Source organism: Bubalus kerabau, chromosome 20 (assembly GCF_029407905.1).
Source record: "Bubalus kerabau isolate K-KA32 ecotype Philippines breed swamp buffalo chromosome 20, PCC_UOA_SB_1v2, whole genome shotgun sequence".
In the NCBI taxonomy this organism is placed as follows: domain Eukaryota; kingdom Metazoa; phylum Chordata; class Mammalia; order Artiodactyla; family Bovidae; genus Bubalus; species Bubalus kerabau.
Window position 1 is genome coordinate 48,970,953 of NC_073643.1, and position 15,500 is coordinate 48,986,452.

The 15,500-nt window shown below is 51.7% G+C and overlaps 1 protein-coding gene across 1 annotated transcript in view; it reads right to left on the reverse strand.

Moving 5' to 3' along the window:
- CACNA1D (calcium voltage-gated channel subunit alpha1 D) overlaps positions 1 to 15,500 on the reverse strand; it is a 326,915-nt gene that overhangs the window by 47,740 nt on the left and 263,675 nt on the right. The window contains exons 25-27 of the mRNA XM_055557680.1: positions 14,052 to 14,253; positions 11,815 to 11,973; positions 10,403 to 10,513 (exon numbers count right to left, since the gene is read on the reverse strand). Coding sequence (XP_055413655.1) covers positions 10,403 to 10,513; positions 11,815 to 11,973; positions 14,052 to 14,253 — 472 coding nt within the window. The remainder of the gene's footprint in view (positions 1 to 10,402; positions 10,514 to 11,814; positions 11,974 to 14,051; positions 14,254 to 15,500) is intronic.

Below are 15,500 nucleotides of genomic sequence, written 5' to 3' on the forward strand. Positions count from 1 at the left end.
GCAGGGGCAGACGTTCATGAGCATGTAGGAAGGAGACGCCATGCCGACCACATGGGGACATACCCAGGCCCCGCAGCACCCACGGAAACCAGGAGCCAAAGGGAAGTGACCACACCGTCCACCAGTGGAGAGGGATGTGGGGTGGGGCACCTAAATGTGTGAAAGAGTCCATACACACTCGCAAACACACGCATGCATGCACGCACACTCAATGCAGATCTTGGTCCTAGGCGGCACTGGACCAAGCCACATACCTGCAAGACAAACAAGAGGGAGGCACGTGGCGACCCTGCCCTGGCACCCAGAGTCACAACCCCAAGCTGAGGGAGGAGAAGGCCCTCCTACTCCTTGCATGGGGTCCCCAACTACCCCACCTCCTTTACCCCCACTTGAGCACTATGACTGGCATTTCACACGTTCTCACTGTGTGCCCTTGAAACAAACCAGTATCCCTGCCCCTCCTCGCCAGTCCAAGTACTGCAGAGGGCATGTCCTGAAAGGATGTCCTCACAGAGTTCTTGGTCAAAGGGACACGAAGGTTTACAGGGAGACAGCCCGGCAATGCACATGGTCCAGGTACAGAGGTGCAGGCAGGGGGTCAGTGCAGGCAAGGTCTCATGGGGGAGGAGCACTGAGCTAGGATGATGATGGTCGAGGCTCCAATTGTCCCCCAGAGCGGCGTCAACCCCCCAAGAGGCTCCTCTTTCTCTCCTCTCTGTCTTTCCCTCCCTTTGCATCCTCCAGGCTGAGAGGGCTCCTCTCCATCCTGCAAACCCCCGGAGGCCTCTGCAATCCTGGCCTCTCCAACCCTATGCTACCTGCCCACATCCACTTCCTCCTTCAGGCTCAGCTCAAATGCCAACGCCCTGATGGCTTCTTTGCAGGTCCTCCTCACCTGCAGCTCCCATCCTGGGGAGTCAGAATCTCTCTTGTTCTCTGCAGCTGTGATCACTAAATCTGGGGTCTGTGCCTGAAGGTCAACCCTGGGACAAGCCCTCTGAGAACGAGGACTGTGCTGACTGCTCTGCCCCCACCCCCCACTCCACCCCTGATGAATCTCCCCCAGCCCAGGGCTCTGAGCTCAGATAGTGCCTGACACGTGGCGATGCCTCCACCTTCCATCAGCATGCCTCCTCCAGGTCATTCAGCTCTGCTCTATTGTCATTGTTTTGGGTTCTTGTATCTTGTGGAAAGTAGAACATCCCTAGGATGCAACTTAAAAATCCATGTACACATGGCACACACTCTGCATCCTTTTCTGGGCTCAGCACAGTAGGGGCTATATTAGTGCCTGTCGTCTCCTGACAGTCCCCAGGAAGCCCTCCATTGGAAGGTGTAGTGGGAGCTCTGTACCCAGAGGTTTCTGGTTGCAAGGCCAACACCTGAAAATCCACTGTGTCTTTTCAACAAGACAGGACGTGTTGTGGAAATAAAAACCCCGGTCTGAACTAAATAAAAAGGTGCCCAGCATGCTTACAACTTAGTGCTGGATCAAGAAGACCAGAACAGAAGGTTCTGTGAAGTGTTAGGTCCCAGGAACTGGTATCAAGTGCAGACCCAGAGGAAGCCGCTGCAGAGCCCAGGCCCTTTATGCCACTGTGGAGAAGGTGGACAGGCTGGCTGTTCCAGTAGCTGTGGTAGAGATGTCCATCCTGATCACTGTTAATCACCCCCAAGTGCCTTTACAGAGGAGCTCTAACACTGCCTGAGGGTTCGGGATTTTTAAACAATTTCATCTTAAAGAATGTACAACCTTCCCAACCAACTGCCATGACTTCTGACTGCAGCCCCCCATCTCCTCTCCCCTCCCTGCCCACAGTCCCAGCACCTCCCTCACAGTTCCTCACCCTCATGACTGCCACCTCCCAGACCCCTCTGTCAGCCTCTAACCAGTAAGCAAAAGCTTGCCTGCCCCAACTCTGTGATCTGTGGTACACGTTACGTGTCTGACGGGAGGGCCTGCTCAATAAATACCACATCTCACATCTTAGAGCTCCTCTTCTCACGAGGCGGGGCTCTTGGCTGGCCAAACTGAGGAGAAGGGCGCCCCCATGTGAGGACAGGGCTGGTGCCCCTCAACAGACTGGCCACGCTGGGCAGCGATGAGACCAGCACCCGGCCGCAAAGGCACAATCTGCTTCCCTCACCCAGGATAGCGCTGGACCATACAGTCAGCTGATGACACAGTGGGCGTAACGCCGCCACTGTACCGGACTGTGAGAACACACGTTTATTCACAGATTATTCGCATCACTGCGAACAGTAACGCACAGCAGGCTAACTGGCGGCCTAGCCACAGATCACACTCTTGGGGGCAGAGCCTGTCCTTTCTTTGGGGGTTTAACAGCAACGCAGAGTCACAGAGCATGTACAGGGCCTTCCCCTCACCTCCAGAGAGGAACTGATGCCTTAGAAACACATGGTCGTCAGGAGCGACTGGGCCTCAAGAGATACAGAGACCAGTAAAGACCCACTGTCCCTCCTGTCGCATCCCGCACACGGTCAGCCCCTGTCCTGTCCTGCTGTGGCACCTCCCTTAGCGGAGGCCACACCCACCGCCTGTGCACTCAGGCCCACTCTGCTTTGGACTTTATTCCGCAGGAGCTCCTCGCAGGAGTCCCTGTCTCTCCAGAGCGGTCAGTGTTCACCTCTGGACCACTCCTATCAGCCTATGAACTATTCGCCAGCTGGCCCACCCTGGTCCACTGTGATGTATAAAGTCACTCAGAACCAACCTGACAGCAACTTGACCTTTGGGGTTCCAGAACTCTTTGGCAACCTCATCAACTCCCTCTCCAGAGAGGCTACTGTACTCACTAAATCGTGCCCAAATTTCAGAGGGTTCCTGGACTGACACCCCTAATCTAGGAGACAGGAGGCTTGAGTTGGTGCAGGTGCCTGGAATCCGTAGGCTCTGGCCAGGTGGCTTCGCTAGGGGTCCAGGGGAGGCAGAAAATGCCAGCCCTCCCCTTCTTCCCACATCCCATTTCCCTGTTTAGTAGCCTCCTCTGTAATAAAGTCACTTGTCACTGAGTATGACTCAGCCCTCACCCTTCCCATCAAAGTTACCACAGCATCTGGTGACCAGCAGATTAGGCCAGGGCTTCCAGCACGGCACTGCCTTCATGCTCTCTCCTCTTAGCCTGTGACAGGAGGGTCTCCTACAACTGAATGCTGAGGCTGAGGGCCCGCATGTGGAACCAGCAGGCCCTAGCAGCCCAGTCAGAGTTGGCCCTTATTATTTTTTTCCTTTCTCACCCATTTGAAAGAACCAAGCAAGTCATTCCCAAGCAATAACATCAATTATTTGAAAACACTTCTGACTCTGGAAATTCAAAACATAACCCAGATTAATGTGGACATAGGACCAGGAAGTTTGCTGTTTCTGAGAACTCTGTCCTGATTGTCCATCAGTGTCATCTCCTGCCCAACTACAGGCTCCTGGGAGCCAAGCTGGACCCACAGCCAGGACAGAGTACAGGCGCGGCATGGGTTAGGCAGCAAGGTGTTTGTAGTGGAAACGAGAAGACCAAGTCCATGCTCTTTTTGCTGCCTAGAGTCTCTTTGCAGATCGAAGAAGCTGAGGCAATCACTGGCCTTTTGGGGTTTACTGAAGCAGCTGAATGAGGCAGTTTTCATTCCAATTCCAAAGAAAGGCAATGCCAAAGAATACTCAAACTACCGCACAATTGCACTCATCTCACATGCTAGTAAAGTAATGCTCAAAATTCTCCAAGCCAGGCTTCAGCAGTACGTGAACCATGTACTTCCAGATGTTCAAGGTGGTTTTAGAAAAGGCAGAGGAACCAGAGATCAGATTGCCAACATTCGTTGGATCATCGAAAAAGCAAGAGAGTTCCTGAAAAACATCTATTTCTGCTTTATTGACTATGCCAAAGCCTTTGACTGTGTGGATCACAATAAACTGTGGACAATTCTGAAAGAGATGGGAATACCAGACCACCTGACCTGCCTCTTGAGAAACCTGTATGCAGGTCAGGAAGCAACAGTTAGAACTGGACATGGACCACCAGACTGGTTCCAAATAGGAAAAGAGTACATCAAGGCTGTATATTGTCATCCTGCCTATTTAACTTATATGCAGAGTACATCATAAGAAACGCTGGGCTGGAAGAAGCACAAGCTGGAATTCAGATTGCTGGGAGAAATATCAATAACCTCAGATATGCAGATGACACCACCCTTATAGCAGAAAGTGAAGAGGAACTAAAAAGCCTGTTGATGAAAGTGAAAGAGGAGAGTGAAAAAGTTGGCTTAAAGCTCAACATTCAGAAAACAAAGATCATGGCATCCGGTCCCATCACTTCATGGGAAATAGATGGAGAAACAGTGGAAACAGTGGCTGACTTTATTTTTGGGGGCTCCAAAATCACTGCAGATGGTGACTTCAGACATGAAATTAAAAGAAGCTTACTCCTTGGAAGGAAAGTTATGACCAACCTAGATAGCATATTCAAAAGCAGAGATACTACTTGGCCAACAAAGGTCCGTCTAAGTCAAGGCTATGGTTTTTCCAGTGGTCATGTATGGATGTGAGAGTTGGAATTTGAAGAAAGCTGAGTGCCAAAGAATTGATGCTTTTGAACTGTGATGTTGGAAAAGACTCTTGAGAGTCCCCTGGACTGCAAGGAGATCCAACCGGTCCATCCTAAAGGAGATCAGTCCTGGGTGTTCATTGGAAGGACTGATGCTGAAGCTGAAACTCCAATACTTTGGCCACCTCATGCGAAGAGTTGACCCATTGAAAAAACCCTGATGCTGGGAGGGATTGGGGGCAGGAGGAGAAGGGGACGACAGAGGATGAGATGGCTGGATGGTATCACTGACTCGATGGACGTGAGTCTGAGTGAACTCCGGAAGTTGGTGATGGACAGGGAGGCCTGGCGTGCTGTGATTCATGGGGTCACAAAGAATCGGACATGATTGAGCGACTGAACTGAAGTGAGGCAGCTGAATCACCTACCAACTTCTTCCAGGGATTATCTAGGAAGCATTTAACCCAAGGGTTGACCCATTGTGCCAGCTTTGGGCAGAAACTGTTAACTCACAGCTTTCTAACCAGCATAAGCTTTCCCAAAGGGCAAGCGGAGGCTTGGAGAAAAACACGTTCACATTTGGTCATTCTGCTCTGCCTAAACCCCTGTGATGGAAGAGCAGGTAGTGTCTGACGCCAAGAGCCTGAACTCACAGGCTTACCTGTCCATTCTTTTCTTCCTACCATCACTTTTCTGAGTAACCTGCATGTAGCAGGCATCGCGTGAGACAAACACAGCCCAGCCTGTGACCTTGAGCAGCTGCTCATCAGCTAATGGAGGGAGAGACATGGGTGGAACTGATGTTGACAATGCACACTGATCATCTAACAGAAGCACGTGTGCAGGGAGAGTTGACTCTGGCTGGGCTGGGGGGACACTGTCATGAGGAGCCCACATTCCAGACAGGCCTTAAAAGACAGCAAGGTGGACAAAGGGCTTCCAGGCACAGAAGCATGAGCCATGGAGAAGTCCAGCAAGCTGACAGTTGGGGATTGGGGCAGAGGAGGAATGGCCAGGAACTCACAACCAGAAATGTGGCAGACGTGTAAGTGCGCTAGTGTTTGGTGCCGGACTGTGAATACTCAACAAAGAAATACCTCCCCTCCAACCCAACCCCACCACACACACACAATAGATGCACGGTCACCTTTGGGTTTACAAGCGAGTGTGCAGAAGGTGAAGGGAAAGGGCCGAGGCCAGAGGCAGGAGATGGTTCAGCAGCTGAGTGACGGAGGAGGGAGTAGGGCAGTGGAGGCTGGGGTGAGACAAGCTGGCCACGAAGCCCTGGGCATGGACGTGTCTCACCAGGGGAGAAGGAGACCAGGAGGGAGCTGTGGACTCAGGTCTTGACAGGACAGCTGAGCCCACAGATGAGCCTGATATCAAGTTCTAGTTAAGGAGAGGTGTATTTCCTCTTAAGTGTTTTTGCTGCTGCTGCTGCTAAGTCGCTTCAGTCATGTCCAACTCTGTGCGACCCCATAGACGGCAGCCCACCAGGCTCCCCTGTACCTGGGATTCTCCAGGCAAGAACACTGGAGTGGGTTGCCATTTTTTGGCATTAAAACACATCACTGAGATATATGTACTCACTGATGAACTGAAAAGACAGTATCGAGGTTTCATTCCAGGAAGTGCAGAATATACTCCAGGAAAACTGCTGGTGCTGACTGAGCAGCCTTATTTCCGCCAGGGACCCGGGGGAGGGAATGCTGTCCTGGGAGGTGGACGGAACCAGGTGCCCAGTGTTTACCACAGGTCTGCTCTGCACAGAAGCAGGAGGACAGTGCTCAACCACTTTCTTCTTCCTCTGAACCCAGTAACTCTACTTTTTCCACACTCCAGTGTCTTGGTGTGTAGATCAGGCATTTTCAAGGCACAGTTGACCCTTGAACAATGCGGGTTTGAAATGTGCAGGTCCACATACAAGCAAATATTTTTCGATAGTAAATCTCACAGCACAACGTGGTTCGTGGTCGGACGAATCCACGGATGCAGGGGAACCTCAGATAAGGAGGAGCGACTCTAAGTTATACTTGGATTAACCCGCGTGTTGTTCAAGGGTCAAATGTAGAACCAAGAGCAAAATGCTTAGCGTTCTAAACCGTGGGAACAAAGTGTGGCTCCCTGAAGAAAGGCCGATGGCAGAGGTAGGTAACATAGTTGAACACGTGTTGGACAAACCACCACACGGGTGGCTTCCAGAAGCACAAAGAAGAAGACAAAGCCCTCCTTGGGGCAAGAGAACCACTGGAGGATTCCAGCAGCTGCCCCTCAGGAGAACTGGAGGGGAAGGCCAGGGGAACGAGACTTGTTTCTTACTCACATCAGAGCCCACCTTTTAAAACCCTAGGGCGCCCGGGTCACTCCAAGTGCGTGAGGTCAATGCCCGATGGGTGGGCCTTCCCTGGGGAGCTGACACAACCCACTGAACAGCCTACTTGCCCTGCCCTCACTCCCTGGCTCTCTGGCCTCTTGACACCTTCCATGCTTGCTGAACTCACACTCCAAACAACTCTCTCCCTGGAAGGATCCCACCTCCCCACCAGGGAAGCTCCCAGCTTTGTGGGAGGTGGTTCCTACTTCCACCCCCCAGCTCGGCCGTTCCTGCTTATGGAGACTGGGTGATCTCAGCTCGCAGAGCCTCAGACCATGTCCCTCTAAATGTGCTCTCAAAAGGCCCCCTTACCAGTCAGGCCTTGCAGAGAAAAGAAGTCAGGTTCCTCCACTGGTCGGAACCCTTCCTCTTGCGATGGCTTCTCGCTTCCAGAAGGGACTCTCACCCCACCACACCACTTCAGGCTGTGCTCCACACAGCAGCCTAGCCGCCAACAGTACCCCCAGGCTCCTGCCTCCCTCACCATACCCCATCTCCAGCTCTGGTGCCTCCACACTCCTGACCCTCCACCTGCAAGCACTTCTCTCCCACTGAACCCACCTCCGCTCAGCCCCCAGCACCCCCTCTGCCTTCACCAGATGGCACCTGCCAGCAGGCAATCTGCCCAGCGTTCACTGACTGATTCCTGAGTGCCAGGGCTGGGTAAGTCTCTAGGGACCCTGTGGGTCTGTCAAGTGGGAGCACTGATCCTGGGCGGGACCCGCATGGTAGGCAACTTGCAAACTCAGTTGGGCCAAGGGCTATCCGGACGGCCACCAGGAGGGCTGTTTTCATGGCCACCCATCGGCCAGCATGCCCAACGACAGCCCCCATCCAGCCACCACGCTGCTACACTGAGGCCCACCTGAGCTAACTTCACTCTTTGTATTTCTACAACAAAATAGCTGCAATCCCATCTCTCTTGACAGATGCCAAAAAGTTCTCCCAGAAGGTGTGTCCCTCACCGTGGAGAACATGACCCCAGAGGACCCTGTGATTTGAGCATTCCCGGAGAGACAAAGACTTTCTGGACTGAAGCTGCTGGGCCAGGTTCCCAGCCCTCTGTCTTCCTGGCCGTCTCCCTCACAGAGATTCTCCCCTCGGCTGCCTCTGCCACGTGCTTCCTCAGTCCCACTGCCTCTGATGGGGAGCAGGGCCTCAGGGACTTCTCTGCGGAAGGCCTGACCTTGCTTTGCTAACACAAAAGAGGAGACAGGAGAGTCAGGAAGTGTTTTAAGAAGAGCTTTGCTTCTTGGTGAAATGACTCTCCCTGGCTCCTCCAGACACACTGTGACAACATAAAATCTGTCTGCTTCACACGTACAGCGACAGTGCCCCTCGAGTGTAGAGATGGCGCTGCTGCTGCTGCTAAGTTGCTTCAGTCGTGTCCGACTCTGTGCGACCCCATAGACGGCAGCCTATCAGGCTCCTCCATCCCTGGGATTCTCCAGGCAAGAACACTGGAATGGGTTGCCATTTCCTTTTCCAATGCACGAAAGTGAAAAGTAAAAGTGAAGTTACTCAGTTGTGTCTGACTCCTAGTGACCTCATGGACTGCAGCCCACCAGGCTCTTCCATCCATGGGATTTTCCAGGCAAGAGTACTGGAGTGGGGTGCCAGTGCCTTCTCCGAGAGATGCTGCTGCTGCCATTTAAAGATTTCTCTCACTTCTAATCTGAAGTTGTCTTCTGCTGTAAAAATACCTTGTGGAGGAAAACTACAAAGCAGTGCAGTTTCTAATGGAAATCACTCATTTTAAAACTCTGATCTATCAGTACTGATTATAAATTAGCTACTGACTTCCCCTTGGCCTTACCCAGTCTGTTCACGTGCCACTGAACTCCCCTCCCAGCTTTGGTATCAGCGGTCCACTGGACACAGCCACCGACAGCGCGCACACGCAGACACACACAGACTCACACGTGTGCCATGGGCAAATGTGCCTTCTGGGAGCTTCATCACCGGGTAGGGGGAAGACAGGGCTCAGGGATCTGGGAAGTGTCCCATAGATACGTTCCATGTTGCCTGGATCAAGTACTTTCAAAGTTCTTATTCTGCAACCTTTCCATCAGTCCAGACAAATACTGTTCAGAGATGGAAAGGGCAGAGGGATACAAACCAAAATCGCAAAGGAAATCCAGAAGAGTTTGGGAGGGGAGGAAATGTGTATGTATGGAGATATGGACAAGTCACAGGAAATAGCATCTGGCCATGCAGAAGTGCCAAATCTGACCCCACTGCAATCACCCCGATAAGTCACTTACAAGTGTCCTTTCTTTTTGGTCCACAAAGATCTGATAAAGATGGCATAGAAATTAATTCGAATTAAAGAAAGGAACAGTTCTGAATTAGAATCCCACTAAAGTATGGAGTATGTGAAACCGTCATTTCGTAATCCAGGTCTTACTTAGATCAGTATTGTCAGATACTTTCCACACCAATGAACAAATACTGGGGGTTGCTAAACTCATTCTCTAACTTGGATGGGTGGAGGGTTTGCTAGTAAAGAAACTGAGGGTCAGATGTCCCACAGTTGAGCCTGGACCCACTCCTCTGTCTAGAGTTTCAGGACAAAGGAACATCACCGCTTGCTGAGGAGGACGGCAGCGGTCACAGTGTCAGTCCTGGCATGCGTACAGCATGGGGCTACGTGCCAGGCCAGGCATTCCTGTTAGCATGGCACACAGAGTGATTCTTACTCCTCTAAACCATGCTAGGAAACAGGACTACTAGTGTCCTCATTTCATGGATGAGGAAATGGGAGTCACAGAGCAGAGAAGTCACTCGCTTGGGGATTTGAATCCAGTCTGCTTCCGGACTTGTGCATCTTTTCCCACACTGTACTATCTGTCTCTCATACTACACACGTTGACAACTGTGGACTGGATGCACGGCCTCCTACAGGGGACATAAAATGCAGAGCAGTCCAATACAGTTTAAAATAAATGTCTTGTTTTGTCTTAAAGTGAAGAGAAATTTTTCTAAATTAAACACACAAAAGATGGTATGGCTCTGAGAGGTCTGCAGCTGGTTGAATTTTCCATAAAAGGTGAAAAAGATGCTGTAGACCAGGAACAAAGAAAACTGAAGTTTATATGCTGGAAATCTAAAAGTAACATCAGGGCAGAATTATATCTGATGGGTTCTGTGAAAGCAATGTCCCCAGTGCTCCAGTAAGGAGGTGAGTTCCTGAGACAGTGACACATGCTCTTCTAGAAACAGAAAATCTGGTTTCAAAACGATCCTCACTGTGCAAATTCCTAATTCGCTCTTTTTCTCAGAATTGTTTTTATGAGGTTTAGGTTTTGTAAATTTATTTTCCCCTGTGTTACACAGATGCCCTTATCAGGTGATAACCTAGTTAACAGCCAGAACCATTCAGCATAATCCAGAAACACAAGACTAACAGGAAATGAGCACTTCTCGGAGATGATTCAGCAACAGCCCTTGACAAATGACTTCAGCAACTTACCTTAGGCTTAAATGCAATGACTTTCAAAACCATCTCGACAGTGAACACCCCAGTGAAGACCATGTTCAGGATGTCCATGGCGTCATTAAACATCTTGGACTGCTCGTAGTGCTGTGGATGGAGGCAGAGGCACAGTTCTCAGGGTCTGCTCCAGATTTGCGAAAGGAGGCTCCCCAGCCCTCCAGGCCCCAGCAAGCATCCATCCCACACTTGGACATGGAGGTGACCTCCCCATCCAGCACCCTCTCCCAGTGATCCTACTGACCCTGCACGGGCACATGGCTGACCCCCCACAGAGTGCAGGAGCCTTGACAAGATGAGGGTGACTGAACAATGAAGGCAAAGAAATCCATTTCCTCTGCTCAGGATAAAGGGAATCCACCCTTTCTCCCGCCAGGGTTTATATTCAGGGCCTTGACCCAGGTACAATGCAGAAGACACCCACAGGTCTATGGACAAAGGTATGACTCAGTCAGGTATACATTTTATGCCATTTAGGCCTATGTTCAATCAAAGTCAGTATTATCTTGACTGTATGCTTTTCCCTACATCAGCAGAGGATCCTTTTCATTCATAAAGAATTCTTCAATTTAAGGAAAGGGCCAGAAAATGTATCCTTGGCTGTCTTTAGAGCCATTTTCCAGACAACACCGGTCTGCTCAAATCCTTACAGTCAGTGGGAAACTGAAACTAGACCTCGGCCATTCTCGTCCTGGCGCAACAGCCATCAGGCAGAGTGAGTGCTGGAAACTGTCAGTCCCGCTCTGAAATTCAACATGGCCAACTGATGGGAGCTGCAGCTCCTGCTCCCAGCATGAACAAGGAGAGGCAGTCACACAGGTCAGACTCCATACTCCACAAACCAGAACGTTTCCCACCGCCATGCTGAGAGTGACTTGAGGATAAGAATGTCACTCAGACGGTCCCAGGGCAAAGTGCCTGACACAAGTCATCCAGCATCAACTCTGTCTCCCACTTTACCAACAAAGAAAGGCAGGCCTGGCGGATGAAAATAACTTGCCCTGGATCACCCAGGGGCTGAGGAGTCAAGTCAGGATTGAATCCCCTGTCTTTGCAGCTCCACACTGACAGAGCTTGAGTCCTCACCCACTCCCTGGCCACAGGAGCCCACAGGAAAGGTTTACAGACTGGAAGGCCATGCTAAGGCTCCACAGAAATGTCACTAATGGTCACAATGTATATACAGTCAGTCTCTTATGCAAAAGAGTGCCTGTAAACTCCTGCCCTGGCAACTGCTAGCCAGAATGGGAGTCTGGCCAAACTGCAGCCCAGACTCATCCGAAAAGCAAAGCCTTCCTCCTGTGAGGGGGCGGCATTCCACCCTCAGGATCTGGGGCGTGGGGCTGCGCCGAAGGCCCACATGTGATCCGCGTGGCTGTCTCCATTTTTACCTGCATGGCCAAGCAGAGTGTGTTGAGCATGATGAGGACAAACATCATGTATTCGAAAGGCGAGGAGTTCACCACGTACCAGAACTTGTACTGGTAGGGGTTTTTGGGGATGTATCTCCGCAGCGGACGTGCCTTCAAGGCGTATTCAACACACTGACGCTGCAACGGCAGAAAAGAGCAACGGGGGTCCTGAGCACGTCTATGGAAGAAGGACACAGTTCTCGTCTGCCCTGAAAAGCCGGTGCACACCTACTGGGAAGGACCATGGATGACGGGAAACTGCCACAGAAATCCCCCAAGGGTACCACTCAGCATCACTGACAATGGACCCCCAGATCCATCACCTCATCCGCCCCCCACAGCAGCCTTGGAGGGTACGTGGAACAGCCAATGTGCTTTCATTTTGCTTATTAAAAGACTGAGGTCCTGTAGTGCATTAAGCAGAGATGCAAGGCCTTGATCCCCATCTCTGCCTGCCATTCCTCAATGCTGGAATGGTAGAATTCTCCTGCCCAGGAAAAGAAGCCAAGTAATGAGAGGCAAGGAAATCCTCAAGAATCAGAGGGGCTGGGCTGATTCCCTGAGACTGGAGGTCCCTGGCTGCTCCAGGAGGGACCCACATAAGACATCACCCAGAAGGAGAAGCGAGGGTGTTAACCCTGAGCATCTAGTGGTGAGTGAGCTGAGTGTCTGCTGAGAACTTTTGAGGCTCAGGAGCTCGTTGAGTTCATCTCAGAACCCCAGGACATGGTCTGTGATGACAGCCAGGGCACTGCCCCAGGCACTCACATGGGGGCCGAGACCAGTGCGCCACGTGCAGCCGGCACAGAGGAGCCTCCAGCCTCGAAAGCCTTCAGCTCAGCATCAGACCCTCCTGGCTCCTTGGCCCTCACTGACCCCTATTCTCGGCTCTGTCTCTGGATTCTGACTTTGGACAGGCTCCTCTCCATCCAAGGCCTGGCTCTGCTGTGACCTCACGTACTGCCTCTTGGGACCCCTGATCGGAGCCTCTTTGGGACCTTGTGGTGACCTAGTTTGAGCTCGGCTGCTGCTTGGGTCCTGCCCTGACGCTCTTCTTCCTTGGCGGTGGTCAGGAGGGTGAAGAGCTGAGTCAGGCCTCCCTCAGACTGTGGCTGATACAATCTGCAGGCGCACCCGACGAGAGTGACATCTCCCTGAAAACCCGGCAGTCCTCGTGTTTCCCCTAGCGGGGATGATATAGCCCGAGACAGACGGCCTCACCACGCATGGCCACTTCCCCCCAGGAAGCCTGGGCTGGCATATGACCCTTGCCCACTATGTAATCATCAGAGATGGCTACTGATAGAGGGCCTGGGGGAAACTCCAAAAACACAATCTCCATCTCACAGACTACTTTTCAGGGCTGAAAGTTAACTCGTTAATGTCCTCAATTTAAGAGATAAGGGAGCTAACCCAGACAGGAGGGGGGAAGCACCGACAGTCACAGAGCAGGTTCAGGGAGAATACAACCAGACCCAGTCTCCCAGCCCTCTCACATCATCAAGCAAGCAGAGCCAAAGGCCCCCATGTCTGTCAGCTTGGTTAAAATGAGGTGCAGGGTCAAGGGAGAGTGGTTCCAGTGCAATCTTGGTCTCAAGGTTAAAGTTAGTAACTTTCCCTGTGCTGTGAGAGGGTACTTCCTTCTAAGTCAGTGGTTCTCAACCAGGGGACATTTGACAATGTCTGAAGATGTTTTTGGTTCTCACCAAAAACGGTGCAGAATGGGGGGCGGTGCAGAAGGTACTACTAGAATCTAGTGGGTAGAGGCCAGTGATACTTCTAAACCATGTACAGGAAGCACAACAGAGAATTATCCAGCCTCCAGGGTCAACAGACCCAAGGTTGAGAAAAGTCAAGGCTATGCCCCGCCAGGGACTGTGCGAGTATCGGGGGTGTTCTCTGTCCCCAAGCCACACCACGCTGCATGACGCTGAGCTCTCACAGGTAGGTCATGACCACACAAGGCGGCCAAGGTATTCTGGCTTCTCACCCACATGTGGGGGTAAATTTAAAAATTACCGCCCCATCTGTCTCTGGGTAACTAACTCTCAATACTGATGACTCAGATTGGCTGAGAGTATGCTCTGAGCAGGGCCTGAGCCCCAGGGGCAGACAGCAGGTGGGCACCCTGCTCTACACGTGGGGAAAGCCATCAAAAGAGAGATCAGTCCTCTTTAGCTTAAGGGACGGAAGCCCAAACAGTGTGTGACTTTAACCTGATTTTTGTCCAGCTCACAGTTCTTATACTCTTTCTCTCCCTGCTCCTGAAACGTGACGATGACGAAGCCCACGAAGATGTTCATCATGAAGAATGCGACAATGATGATGTAGATGATGAAAAAGATGGAGATCTCCACACGGTAGTTGTAGATGGGGCCCACATTCTCTCCGTTCGAGTCGATGGCTTTGTACAGCAACCTGGAGAGCAGAGAACCAGTCAGCACCAGCCCCACTGCCTTCTGAGTGCCTCTGGGGGCACTGACAGTGGGAGCCCTCACTAGGAGCCCACCCCAAGTCCCCTGGATACACAGTGGTCCCCCAGGAAGCCTCCTGAGCGTCAGGCCAGGCAGCCCAGCATCTGGGGGAGGAGGGAGCACCTGGGATGTATTTGTGAACTGATTGCTCTGAGAACCAAGAAAGATTTACAAGTATTGAATAATGCTCCTTTCTAGTCACAGACAGAAGAGAGGAAGGACATCACATGCAAGTCTTTGGTGGAATGGAAAGCTATAAACACGAGAGCACGAGTAAGCAGCCAGGGCAATTCCAAAGAACTACAAGAGGTTCCCCAAACTGAAACAGGCACTACAGTGAAATATGTGCCAAGCAGAACTCTGAGCAGAAGGAGGGGAAATTACTGCAGCAGCCTCCAGTTCAATTCATGCCCATTCCCATGCAGATGCAGCCTCTCCGAGCACTAACTGCACGCCGCCCTGTGCTGGATGCTTGTGCATCCAACTGGAAAGGTGGACACACTGCAGTCCTGTCTTACAGAAGCTCAGGGAGGGCTCTCAGTGTCCAAGGTCAAGGTCAAGGTCCTGGGGGGGGCAGACTCAGAGTGGAGCCCATCTGCCCTGAGCCCTAAGCTCGTTCATTTTCCTGCCATCAGATTTGCTAAAGTGACATGTTTAAAATCTGAGGCCACAGCCAGTGCCTCTGAGAGTGCAGGCTCTCAACCCATGCTCCCCTCCCCCAGGGCCAAGCCCCACCCGAGTGTCCTTTTACTCTGCAGGTACTCCACGCATCCAGAGTCCTGCCAGCCCATCCACCCTGCACAGCTCCTCTGGGCATGACAACTTGACATGCAGAACACCACCAATGTATGTATATTCTGGTGGCAGGAGCTGGGGTGCCATCAGAGAGCAGAGAAGAAGAAAGGTGGAAGAGATTCTCCTTTTGTATTCTACTTCCCTCCCTTTTTCTTACTCCACCTGTCAAAACCAAAGTCACTCCTCAGGGCCCTGTGCTACATGTCACTGACGCACCAGGTCTCTCCTGCCTGGCTTGGCTGAGGACACTGACTACATGCAGGCTTTGAAAGGGGGAACCATGTCTAGACAGCTCCATTTCTTCCACGGGGCTTAATACAGTGTGCTGCGGAGAGCTAACATCAAGAGCACATTTCATGAACAACCGAGTGAGTGCATCAGCAAAAGACATGACAC